This window comes from Tursiops truncatus, chromosome 2, assembly GCF_011762595.2.
Source record: "Tursiops truncatus isolate mTurTru1 chromosome 2, mTurTru1.mat.Y, whole genome shotgun sequence".
NCBI lineage: Eukaryota > Metazoa > Chordata > Mammalia > Artiodactyla > Delphinidae > Tursiops > Tursiops truncatus.
This window is the reverse complement of record NC_047035.1, coordinates 15182150-15196198: the sequence shown is the minus strand read 5'-3', so window position 1 is coordinate 15196198 and position 14049 is coordinate 15182150. Positions and strand designations below refer to the sequence as shown.

The 14049-nt window shown below is 39.6% G+C and overlaps 1 protein-coding gene across 1 annotated transcript in view; it reads left to right on the top strand.

Moving 5' to 3' along the window:
• The first annotated feature begins 3431 nt into the window (after positions 1–3431).
• The window catches only part of TTC8 (tetratricopeptide repeat domain 8), a 50978-nt gene continuing 40360 nt past the window's right edge, over positions 3432–14049 (top strand). Inside the window, exon 1 of the mRNA XM_019919518.3 lies at positions 3432–3597. Within this exon, the coding sequence (XP_019775077.1) occupies positions 3484–3597 (114 nt within the window). The 5' untranslated portion in view covers positions 3432–3483. The remainder of the gene's footprint in view (positions 3598–14049) is intronic.

Genomic DNA, 14049 nt, shown 5'->3' with positions numbered 1-14049 from the left:
TTTTCACGACACCTCTATGCTGGCGGCAAACCCGTTGTGAAAAAGCCATAAGTGTCTATTTATTCTATGTATGTTTAAGGTGTCCTATAGGTTAAAGGTGTACTTACTATGTATTCTTAACGTTTCTTATGAATTTCATCCATCCCATTGTTTTTCTTGTTCTTTAAAGCAGAGTCTAAAATTCTTAAAGCAGAATCTAAAATTCTTAAAGCATACAGAAAACACTTATTCTGTTATGGATGAAGCACATTTCTGAGGTACAGGGCCATTAAACCACTTGCCTAAGATCCTCACGTTTAGTGCATGGCAGAGACAGGGTTTCAAATATAGGAAATCTAGCTCTAGAGCCCACTTTTTAATCACCATCCTATCTTGATTCCTAAGTTGCCTGAGAAAACACAGCTAGCAAGTCTAACCGCAAGCCCAATGCTCTTTCCTGTAACTACTCTTCATGTATAAGTACCCTTGGGGCAGATCTGTCTTTTTCTTCTCTGCATTCTTATCACCAAGCATAGGAGCTGTTGATCAAGAGAATACCTCATGTTACATTTCTATTTTTGTTTTGGGTTAAGTTTAAATGGCCTGAGCGATTCCAATTTAACATTTAAGAAAATTTAATTAAAATTAAGAAAATCCGTATCTGATTTTAAACTGAATTAACCTAAAGAGATCCAGTTGCTAGAAAGCAAAAGATAAGGATCCATGAACTGAGATCTAGCTCTGATTGTGAAATTGACCCGTTCAAAGAGATTAAGTTGTTTCTCTATGCTTCATTTTCTCCAGTAGGAAAATAGCCCTAGTAATTCTTATCCATCCCCTTCACCAGGAACTGTTACATCTACTATTTTTCCTATCACTAGCATGTCATTAAAAAAAATAATGGTTGGGAATTCCCTGGAGGTCCAGTGGTTAGGACTCCACACTCTCACTGCTGAGGTCTCAGGTTCAATCCCTGGTCAGGGAACTAAGATACCACAAGCTGCATGGCATGGCCATAAAAAACAAAAAGGTTTCTGCATTATGGATTAGTAATTATAAAATATGTAACAAAATTTATCTATATATTCATAAAATTAACTATACACATATTAACAAGATTAAAAAAACAAATGTTTATAAGCTTTTAAAGTAACATTTTATGCCACATTTGGACATGCTTAACAATCTGCAATATGCTAAGATTCTACAGTTTTTCTCGTCCACTTGACTTTTCTGAAAGAAAAAAAATTAACAGCCTTCTGGAAGAAGCTAAGATGAATTACATGTTCTTAAAATTATATATATATATATATATATATATATATATATACACACACACACACACACACACACATTTTTTTCTCTAGGAAGTTGACAATAATCACAATGTATACAAAACCATTTAGAACTCAGCACAGAGGTTGTTTAACCCTGGCTGCCCATTAGAATTACATGGGAAACAAAAACAAAACAAAACAAAAAAACCGATGCTCCAGCCCTATATCAAGCCATTTAAGTCAGACTCTCTAGGAATGGAATGTGAGCAGTTGTATTTTTAAAAGCTCCACAGACATTCTACTAAATACTTGACCAGCCCTCTTCAAAACTGTCAAGTCATCATAAACAAGAAAAGTCTGAGAAACTGTCACAGACCAGAGGAGGCAAAGGAGACATTGATGACTAAATGTAATATGGTATCCAAAGTGGGATCCTGGAATAGAAAAAGGGTATTAGGGGAAAACTACGGAAATCTGAATAAATTGTGGAGTTAATAGTAATATACCAATGTAGGTTCCTTTGTTGTGACATATGTACTGTAGTAATGTTGTTAACAATGGGAAACTGGGTGAGGAGTAGATGGGAACTCTCTGTACTATCTTTGTAACTTTTCCATAAATCTAAATATATTCTAAAATAGTTTACTTAAAAAAATCTATCTAATATGGAGCCAGGGTTGAGAATCACTTACATAGATTCCACTTACATTTTACCAGAAAACAAAAGGACCCTGTGAAATATCGAGCCCAAGTGCCAGTTCCAGCATGTACGGTCCTAAAGTCCTGACCCCTAGAAACAGTGGGCTGCTGCATTAGACTGGTTACATTTCTAGAGGCACCTCCAGGGAAACACAAATGGACTAATTGTAGTAAACGTAACTGGAATAATCACAATCCTGATAATTAATTGCTTCCAAGATACAAAAATTCAAGAATGACTGCTTAGTAAAGGAGAAAAAACTACTCACAACCTATTTTTTATTTTAGAAAGCTTTCATTTTGATATATATGAGACGTATATATATCTGGATTCAATATAATGTCTTCATTATGGTACCTTAGTGGTTTGAGAAAATTACGAGTGATTTACCTTTACTAAGAGCTGTTAGTTCGCTTCTTATCTGTAAAGGAGATTTAGAACTGATCAGAAAGTTCTTCAATATCGAGTTAACTTTTCCTCTCCCGCCTCTCTCACTGTGGTAGGAAGAAGGCAAGGAAAAAATATCCCCTAGTCCTCCATAATGAAGTCAACCTGGACTTAGCTTGGTCACACTTCTCTTTTCCTAACCATAAAAGATATTTGTCATCTGTGTAAATCTCTAGAGGAAAGTCAGAATTGTACCTGAAAAAATCACTCTGCACAAGTAAACATTTGACAAACAACAAGTACGTGGAGATGTTGTTTCAAAACCTCCTCAAAGATTTTTTTTTCGTACATTATTTTGTTTGGCAAAAATGTCACCGATTTATAATCCAGAACCCCTAGGCATCGTGGAATTAACAAATGGTATTAACAGTTTGTAGTCATCTGGATTACAATCCAGCTCCCTAACTCCACGCCACACTAGGTTAATAATTTCTCTGAGCTCATCTCAGTTTCTTATCTGTAAAACGAACGGTTTGGACTAAGCGATCCTCAATGTACCTTTTCATTCGGACACCGAGATTGGGTGAGAGGGATTTAGAAAAACAGACTGGGAGTTTTAGGATTCAGGTCTTTGGGTTCTGGTGGGCGAGATGGTATTGGAGAAACTGTTCTCATGTTTGTGTTTCTAAAGTCGGAGGGATAAGTGATAGGGGTAAGAATGCCTGAAGAGTAAGAGTATGACAACGACCGGCCGTACGGTCAACTCTCGGGATTTTTCTGGGACTGGCAGAGTACGCGGAGAGTTCGGTTGCCAGGCAACCGGTCCTCCTCTGGGTGGGTGGAGGACCCCAGTTGCAGGTGTCTAAGTCACTGCCTCTTACGTTAGCCACGGTTCCTTCTTCTAGAAAATTAATGAAATATGTAGTCTTTAAAAGTATATGATTTTTAAAGCCAAGGTTTGGCAGTCCTATAGCTGAGTTCTACTCGAGGTGGGTTTTCTTTTTCCTATTCTCAGGCGCGACGCGGGGCGCCTCTCTGGCAAGGCCCCTGCCCCCGCGCGTTGCCGGGCAGGGCTGGACGCCGCCTGCTCCTCGCCCCCCGCCCTCCCTGAGCCGGGCCCTGGTCTTTCTCGGAGCCGCCATGGGCTCGGAGATGGATCCGCTGCTCCTGGCCTGGAGCTATTTTAGGCGCAGGAAGTTCCAGCTCTGCGCCGATCTGTGCACGCAGATGCTGGAGAAGTCCCCTTATGACCAGGTACAGGCCGGACCCCGCCAGCCCTGTGGATCCCGGCAATAAGGCTGAGGGCTCTGGGGGATTCCCAGGTCCCCGGGAGGGGTCTCCAGGGAAGAAGGCGCAGGGCGAGGTTAACCTTGTGGTCAGCACAGGCACCTGGAGCGAGACCCCCTGGAGCCTTGGCCGGTGGGTCCTTGCCCGCGGGACCCACGAGTGCTGTGCCACGACCGCCCCCTCCTCAAACTTCAGCAGGCCCTTTCCTTCAAACGTCGCTTAAAGGAACAATTTGGTGACGAACTTTGTTAGTTCCTTTATACTGGCATGTGGATGGGCTCTTAAGCTCGCTGCACGTACGGTATTGATTTCTAAAACCATTATGTATAAACATAAAGATCTGTAACTTCCCACTCCCTGTTGAAATAGCTGCCTTTTTTTCTTTTGATCAAACGTGTAATCCTTCTGGTTCATCTTAAGACTGTTGTCCAAGAGTGGGGAACCCTCGATGCTGGGGCTTGAGTGCAACTTGAGGCAAATAATGCAAATTAGAGGAATGAGAATCTAGGAGAGGATAAGATACATTCATTATTAGGAGGGAGGGATGGGAAAAAAGTTCCTGTAAAAGAAGGAAAGATGGCATTGATTATAGTAGTTTATTTAGGGTTTCTTAAATAAAATATAATATTAAATAAAGTGAGTGAAAAGGCTTTTATGCTAGGTATAAGAGAGGTACAACTCTGGGGGTCAGGTAGTTCCTGGAAGAGACAAAAAAGGAGAAAAAGGGAGAGCAGAACTCTGGTAGTTTGTGAGTACGTCTATTAAATGCAGAACGTACCCATGTAGTTATAGTTTCCCAGCTTTTCTTCTAGTGGTGTTGCCTTGGAGATGTTAGAAAAAAAAGGAAAATTGAGGGGGAGTTCCGTAAACTGAGGTGTGAAAACTGTCACTAGGCTCTGCCTTAGTGCCCAGCAAATGGATTGAGGATAACCTATTAAAGTGAATCTTTTGGCCTTCAGATAGATAGCACGTCTCCCACAGAGCAATCTGTGTTAGTAGGAATGCTAAACTAGGTTGTGCTTGTGTTAGGTCACATTGGTTAATAGGACTGCATTTCCATAGACAAGCACGCTTCCAGATATGTTTCCTGGCATTGTAGTCCCACAAATGCTGCTTAAAAAAAAAAAAAAAAGGATTTCACCCTTAAATATGTTTGGGAACCACGACAAAATATGGACCCCTTTACATTTGTACAACCAAAGTTTGTTACAAACTAGTGATGTACCAGACATTGTTCTATTTTTCCATTGAGTTAGGATAGTTTCCATTCTGTGTTCCAAAGAACAACAGTCCCAAGAGTGCTCAGTGAAAGAAAGTTTCCTCATTAAATGCATTTGGGAAATGTATATTCCCTACTTAGAGATTCGTACTAAAGGTTCTGAGGAGTTCTGCAGAAAGAAACTTTGCCTAATTTTGATGAATACAATAGTTCTGAAACTTATTTGATCACTGATTCCTTTTTTGGCAGTGGGCGAGGCTCAGATATCTTTGCTGTTATCATCCTAGGGAGATGTTGTCACATTAGGAAATGTGTTATAGGCAAAGCAGCAGTGTTTTTATTAATGGTTAAGACCTTATAATCTTTTTTAAACCATTTTTAACCATTGAAGTATAGTTAATTTACAATGTTGTATTAGTTTCAGGTGTACAGCGAAGCAATTCAGTTATACATACATATATTCTTTTTCAGGTTTTCTATTATAGGTTATTGCAAGATATTGAATATAGTTCCCTGTGCTATACAGTAGGTCCTTGTTGGTTATCTATTTTATATATAGTAGTGTGTATATGTTAATCCCAAACTGCTAATCTATCCACCATCACCACCCCCCGCACCCTGCTATCCCCTTTGGTAACCATAGTTTGTTTTCCGTGTCTCTAATCTTAATGATGTAATCATAGTGACATTCAGTACTGCAATTCAGGTTTAGTTTGTGCTAGACACTGTGATCAGGACTTTACAGTGTTCAATGACCTTTTATTGAGTGCTTACTACTTGCCAGGGATATATTCTATAAATTATGTGTATTTCTTTGCTTAGAATAACCTTGCAAAGTATGTAACAAAGATAATAGGTAACATTTATTGAGTATTTACTCTGTGTCAGGCTTGATTCAGAGGGTTTTATATGTTATCTCATTTAATCCTCAGCTATTTTAGGAAGTTGGTACTATTTCCCCCATTTTACAGATAGAGCACACTGAGGCACATGGTGAAGTAATTTGTCCAAAGGTACAAAGCTGATAAGCCCATTCCCTTTGTCTATCCTGTGCTGCTTCTTTGGTGCTTATGTAGCCTAATTTTTCAAAACTCTGTGTTTCTGAACTTTTTCCAGTACATTTTCCCATGTGCTGTTCCTTTTTCAAGATTTTTAGCTAAATGGGAATTTGACATATCTGTGTACTTGGATTAAAGGCTCTGAGAAGTCCTGAAGGAAGGTAACCTGCCTAATTTTGATTAAGACAGTATTCTGAAACTTACTCGACCGCTGACTGATTCCTTTTTTGGGGGAGAGGTACAAATTTATCTGGGGAGATGTTGTCACTTTGGGAACTGCATAGGCAAAGCATCAGCGTTTCTATTAATGGTTAAGAAGGAGCTGTCGCGGAGATCTTGACCCCTTTCCTTGTACCTAGGGAGAACAGGGTGAACAAATTAAGAACTTCATTTAAAGTCTCCAAAATTAACAGCTAAACAAGGTAGTAACTTGGATCGTTTTATTTGGCCTCTTATATAGTTCCCTTTAGGCCTTGCTGGCCCTCTTGGAAAATTAAGACTTGTTACAGGGAATGGTTAGTGGATCTGAGAATGAGAATGGTGGTGAAGAATAAAAGATACAGGATCATACTGGGAAATATTGCTGTTGTCATTGGTTAACCATCTGACATGGTTAAGATCATTATGGCAACAGATCTTGTTAAGTCCTGGCCTCTTCCACTATCCTATTTATTGTGGATTTGAAATAATACTTCGTAATGTGATACATAATTAATTTTAATATCCTAGAAATGTTTTTTTTTAATGTAATTCTTTGTTACTGTTTTATTGTTATAAGCAGGCGTTGATATGTTTAGCTCCTACAAGTATCAAAGGCTGCCGAGGAGAATCTACCAGAAGAAATTTATGACATTTTTTCCCTTTTCTAATCCTTTTTCTAATCCTTTTTATTTGTTATGCTGAGATAGTTTATTTAAGGAGGAACTATATATATTGTCAGAATGACGAGTAGCACTTCACCAGGAACATAAGTTTTGGTTTTGTTTTGTTTTGTTTTTTGCGGTACGCGGGCCTCTCACTTTTGTGGCCTCTCCCGTTGCAGAGCACAGGCTCCCGATGCGGAGGCTCAGCGGCCATGGCTCGCGGGCCCAGCCTCTCCGCGGCATGTGGGATCTTCCTGGACCAGGGCACAAACCCGTGTCCCCTGTATTGGCAGGCGGACTCTCAACCACTGTGCCACCAGGGAAGCCCGGAACAGAAGTTTTCACTTGATGTTACCTTACCAAACCGGCCTTTGGATTCCTGGTTAGGGCCTCTGAAAAGTTTACATGGCTCACTCCTATTAGTTATTCTTTGATCCAGCCTTTAAACACTGCGCTTCTTCTCTGTATGCTTCTCTTAGCACCGATTTGTGCATTTTGTATCCAAGTGTTATTTCATTTTGGAAATATTTTCCATTATGATTTCCCCAAGCTTAAAGCAATCCTGCTTTTTTCTTAATTAATTAAAAAGAATTTAAATATTTATGTTAGAGTGCTGATGCATTTAATGAGGAGCTTCAGGAAGCTTTAGGAGGTTCCTTTGATTAAAAGCTTGAAAATTCTCATTCTTTCTTTTAGAATATGAGTCCAGGATGGCAGATCTGTATGGAATGGCACAGAATCTGGCACCCAGGTGCCGTCATTATGTATTTTGCTGAATGAGTGCCTTGATCATATTCATATATGCATCTGGATGGTGTTATTTATGTGTGCCAACTTCTACTCTGTTTATGGAGATCACCCTAATTGCCTGGTGGTCTTTGCTTCTCCCTGCCCCCCATCCTAATTCTCAGCACCATAGGTTCTTATATGTATTCACCTTTTCATACACATGTAATTGCATTATGGACATTCTTAATTCATTTCTTATCTCGAGGGTCAGTTTTTTTTTTTTTAAATCAGTTGAGCAAATTCTTCCTGGATCCCTCCAGGAGAGTGTTTCTGATAGTCATTATCATCATTGGTATTTCTTCACAACGCTCTTGTTTCAGTGGAGGAAGTTAAATGGAGAGACTAGCAATCTATGAAAAGCTAACGGTAATGTGATCAGAGCAGAGGCAGATGACTCTCAGCCCCTGCGGTTTCCCTGGTTTATCTTCATGTACCCCTTTAGCCTCATGGGCTTTTTTTTTTGAGGCTTCTACATTTTAAAGTAGAATATTTTTCCTCTGCAGCTTCTTGAATTACCATTCCTGTGCCACGCAACTGATTTGATTACAAATGAGTGACTTTGAAGCAGTGCCTGGACACATGGAAGAGAAAGGAAATTAAAATATTTCTCCTGAGTGCCAAATGGATTCATTTTTGCTCTCGCTTTTTTTTTTCTAGAACAAAAATAGCTTTTGTTTTTTATGTTAATATTCACTTTGGGTTTTGCTTATTTTTCTCCTGGATGAGGAGAACCTCTCTAAAGTGATTTGCTGTTTGCTAATCTTTTTATAAGCTGGTCCAGGGAGCTTCAAAAAGACGTTTTGGTGGTGATACATTAACCTTTTGGAATGAAGCCCACCTCTAAGACTATTTCTTCTACGTTTAGTTCTCCTTTAAGAGATACCATTTTGGTATAGTATCATCAAAAATATTTAATTAGTGCCTTGTATTTTCTGTTAGGACATGTGGATTTTATTTGGTTTTGATTCTTGCCAAAGTCAGCATAGTCAGGTTGGCTGGAGAGGTATGATATACTACGGACCAGCTTGTTTCCTTAGCGTTACACAATTTTATTTGGATACGGGAGGACTGAAGGGTAGGTTGAAGGTAATAACATGATGTTTGGGAAGGGTTCCTGAAAAAGATGGATTCTGGACTGCTTTTCCCAGATGCAGAATGGTGTGAAACAGAGGGCAGGGTCTGTAAGCATGAAGGACGTTAAAGTTCTGATCAGTTAAGAATAAAGAAGGATAACTGGTTAATTCGTCATCGTAGTTTCCCCATTTGACAAAAGACAGTAGGAACAATCAATTCATAGAGAAGTGCTATCTTTTTTCAAAGTTTTCTCTAAATCGTGACTAGAAAAGTGGTTAAAAGTTAAAAGACATAAAAGAGAGAAATGCAAAATGGCCTTCCATGCAGCCAACATGACCTAGAGGGAATGCTTGCTTTTACGGCTCATGTCGGTCATCCTGATTAGTTGCTTAATCTGATTACTGTTCTTTGTGTTCCATATGTCAGATTCATGGCTTTAAAAGCAGCCCCGATTTTAGCTCCAGTATAATTCAACAGTTCATAAAACATAGAGGTAGTCGTTGATTTTTTTTTAAAGTTAATATACTTTTCTTAATGAGGTAGATTGCTGATAGATTTTTAAATTGTTAAAATCTGTGATTCTGGGAGTGGGAGGGTTAGCTGTTTATCAGAATGGGGGTAATTCACATTTTTCTTGCCACCCGCAATCTCTGCTTATAATGAGAGAGAAGGGGGTTATTACTGTCAATAGTTTGAAGGTGGAGAAAAGGCTGAAAGCCACTGGCTTAGATGAAAGGTCGAGAAGCAGGGGTCCCCAATGAGCTGTATGTTAGTAGTTGGTTGAGACAATGATCTGGTGATCCAAGCCAAATAAACATCTTTCTGTATGATTATCTAATTTATTTCCTCATTTGGGCCATGGAGACTTATAACCAGGCATTCTTTTGATTCTGTACTCTGCAGAGCAGTTCACGTTGCTGAATTTTAAAGATTACATTCCCACTTGGCTCCTTGGTCACTAGATTTCCCTAAACCTTCTGAAATCCATTCATTTCTCTGTTCTCTTACATTCTTTTCCTTCCTGTTTTTGCTAAATTCTGAATAATGACTCTGTAGTTTAAGAGCAGAGTTGGGCAGACTCATTAGCCAGAGTAAGTATTGGTGGCAATTTGGAAGTTGCATTCAGAATCATCTGGAGTTTTAATTCCTTAAAGTAATAGCAACAACCTAAGAGAAAGCTATACCCTAGGGAGGAAGGAAGGAAGCAAACTACTGTGAATTGAAGTTTATGCTGGTGAGTTTTTGCTGGTTCTAGGCAGTGCCACTGTACTTTCCCTGTCTTCTTACTTTCACGGAGATTCAAAGGGAAGTTTTAATTTGATGTGCCGTAACTGGGAGTCAGTTCTGAGTTCTGAAAAAGGAAGTAATAGAGAGTTGGGTGCTTTTCTGTTCATTATGTACATGTATTTATAAAGAAATTCTGTGTGGTTAATACTTCTTGTTGAAAGTACTACCACCTTATACTTCATGAACTACTGTGGTATAAGAACTCTGAAAATTATGAAATAATCTTCAAGGTTTTATTTTTAAAGCTATCCTATAAAGTAGGCACTATTGCTCTAATTTGAGAGGAGGACTGGGTAATGGAGGTTGTTCAAGGTCATGCAGCTAAGTGGCTCCCTGAGGATCAAGCCCAGGTTTTCTGACTCTAGGCCTGGGCCTGGTGCTTTCTACTCAAACTATGCTGATAATACCCATGGAAATAATTTGCTAGACCAAGTGAACCTAACTTGTGGTTTCCTGTGTATGTGGATTAATTTAAATCATAAAAACTATAATTGAGAGAGACCCAGATGAAGGTCTTAGTGATTTAAAAATTAAATCACTAAATTTGGGCTTCCCTGGTGGCGCAGTGGTTGAGAGTCCGCCTGCCGATGCAGGGGACGCGGGTTCGTGCCCCGGTCCGGGAAGATCCCATATGCCACGGAGCGGCTGGGCCCGTGAGCCATGGCTGCTGAGCCGGCACGTCCGGAGCCTGTGCTCTGCAACGGGAGAGGCCACAACAGTGAGAGGCCCGCGTGCCGCAAAAAAACAAAACAAAACAAAATCACTAAATTTGCCCTGTCTCTAAATTAAAATATCCTGACTCTTTCCTCCATCGTTCTGCTGCTCCTGGTGGATCTCCAGACCAGCCATACCTGGCCTTGGTCTTCCCACACTCTACAGTAGTCTGCGTTCCGGCCTTGCTATGGTCTCATATGTAAAGCAAAGTGCATGCTCTTGACTGAGAGTATCTAGCTTCAAATACTGCCTGCACACTTTGACCTCAGAGTTATCCATAAAATGGCCATGGTAACATACCTACCTCAAAGGGTTGTTGTGAGGGTTAAGTTCATTAACACATGCTAAGTGATCAAAAAAGTGAGCTGCTATTATCTCTAGTTAGCTAGAGATATTTGCAGGTGGGATTCTGTCATATCTTTCTGAAAGGATTGTTGGTAATCTGGAGAGCATCTGTGAGGAGTGTCCAGTGAAATTGATGATAAAATGATGTTGAATATAGTTCATAGATCATTGGTACACAATCATTTCCAGAATAATCTCTCTTTTTACCCTGACTTCCTTATCTCTCATGTTCTGCTTTTCTGTCCTCCATCTAAGTCATCTGTGGTTGGTCCATGCTTGAGTATGGCATTTAACACATTGTACTGTAATTTATTTAATTATGTGCCTTCCCACATAGAATGTTTTCAGTGCCTCTCGGGGTTCCAGGGATGCCAAGAGAATGTTGTGGAATTAATGTATTCTCTGCCGACTCGTGGTTAAGCCTTGCCTCCATCTTCCATCCGTACCACCTCACCGGTCTCTACACCTTTCCATCCTCTCCCTTCTCATTTTCTTCTCATTTCACATCAGGTCCCTAATGTTCTTTACCTGCCTGGTAAGTCGTAAGTGCAATCCTGCGGGGCAGGACGAGACACAGAGAGCATGAAGGCGTTCGTTGGTGAACAGAGCGCTCTGAGGCTGAGCTGCCGGGGTCAGTTTGGGCCACTGGAGGAATCTCCCTGCAGACTAACAAGCGTCCAGCATTTACTTACTTTCCGTGGCTCTGTCTCCTTTCACTGTTTTCCTTTTCAAACGCTGTCTACAATCACCTCTAGTAAACTTTCTAACCTGTTTCTATATGGAACTTATCTTGTATCTCTCCTACACTTTACCCTTCAATCCTGCCTTATGTATCTAACTCATTTTTTTTAATCTCCAAGGTGGACTGGCAAGAAAGAGCTCTGGCTTCTTTGTGTGACCTTGAGCAAATTACATGACATCCCTGAATTTGTTTACTGATCTGTAAAATGGATAATAACACTTACCTGCCTCCCTGAAATGGTTGTTGTGGGACTCAAATGAGATGATGGGGGGTCATTTAGACACGTATACAAATAAATAGAAGAAAGAATAGAAGGGGTTATTTCTTCTGTCATCTCATTGCCTGTATCAGTGTATTTCTCTAAATATGGATTGTGGGATCTAGGAAATCTATTCTGTTTCCAGCTCTTTCTTCTGCACGCCGGCATTGAAAACCTCCAATTGCTGTGTCTTCTTAGTTGCTGTTTTGTGTTCTGTTCAGCTGATTGCCAAGTATTCTCTAACTCCCACCCGCTAGGACTCTCACTTTCTAGCTTAGTTTAGCCTTTTCCTCTCTTGTTGCTGCTGTGTGTCATGTGAAATTGCTTATCCTTGCTTGGTGACCAGATGGTTTACACATTGCTTGCACACATAATATATTCTTTAAAAAATATTTCGGGTATTCTTTTTGGATTTTAGAGCTGTAGAAAGCAAGGATTTTTTTTTCTTTCCTTTTTCTGTTTCTTAGTAGCTTTCCCAGTAAAACATGCTGCAGATTGAGTGTTCAGAGGCTGCTGACTGTAGATGTGAAAGTGTAGATCTTTTATAAATAAATTTGTTATAAATCTGTGTTTTTAACCAATGCATTTCTATTTAATTTTGGACAGAAAAAAACCCTGAGTTTATCAGCACCTGACCCTGATATATATTATATAGTCTATTTACAAAAATTTCTCGGAAGACATTGCAGTCAGAATTAATTTCTTATCTTTAGCCACTGATCCCATTATGTTTATGGGGAATCGAAGGGTTTATAGTATGTGGATTTTCCTCCTCCTCCTCAAGGGATTAAAGTCTGAATGCTTTAACCACCATGAACTTGTTTTTGAATATAAAAATAGCTTCCTTGGTATAGTTGTAAAATTATTTTTAATTCCTGAGATACTGTGAATTCATTAAATATGTAAAGATCTCTTCTCTGTGCTCTAAATGAGGTAACAGTAATTAGAATTTTCTGATCATAGAAAATTTAGCACTCTTCAGTGGATAGGGTGTTACTTGTACAGAACTTGTAAGGGCGCTTTTGGGGAAAGATTAAAGTTCATGTTTGGGTTTTTATTGAATGAGTTTGAGTCCACCTACAAATACTTGGTTGGTCATTAAGACTTTTAATTTTAGAAACTGTATTATCCTAAAAATGTTTACAACCTTCTTAATGCTTTCCAGGAACCAGATCCAGAATTGCCAGTGTCTCAGGTAAAGGTTTAGCTGCAACCTTTAGTTTAGAGAACAGTTTAATTACTATTGCTTAGTTGTTGCTATAGATTAGAAAATTTGCTGCCTATCTACTTGTGCTGTTATAAAATTAGCTATATCTACCAGTCATTCTGTAGATATAAACTATTATATTTCTAATACTTTGTGTCTATGGATGTAAAACTAGGGCACTCTACTCATTAAGACTTGTAGCTTAAATAGAAATGACCAATATTGACCTAGAGGATGAGAAAAATAAAGGCGGAGGCAAGGGGAGTCAGAGGCTTAGAAAGGGAGCCAAGATGTCAGGAGTGTCTGTGATGGATTGGATCATAGGTCTTGAGTAAAGAGTAGGCCGACTCCGCTTGGGAAGGTCTTGTTTTTAGAGAGAGGTGCCTGCCACTGTGAGGAAGAAAAGACTTGGCCAGACAGCCACGTCTACCAAATGAACTTTGTTAGACATGAGAGGTGGCCAGAGAGACCTGCTAACTGCATGAGACAGTAGATGAGTGGAAAGGGAACCCAGGAAGAGGAGGTCTGGTTAGGGGGCCTCCTGGCCAGTGAAGCTTTTAGCCCAAGAGTGTTTCCAGTAAGTCTGGGAATAAGGAGAAGGGACGAGAGAGATGTAAATCAGAGAACTTAAATATTGTCAGGGATTTGCCCTGCCACGCAAGAGTGAATTTTAAGTGTTTTTTAGATAAATAAACAATTTGAACCTCATGGGGTTTACATGTGTAATTATCAGACCTTTTAGAAGAAAGTAGTATGCAAAGTACTCTGATGGAGGCCTGTGCAGTTTCAAACAAACATGGTAAATAGGTTAAAATGTAGTACTCTGTTCTTTAAAAGGATGACATTTGTCATTGGAATGTTC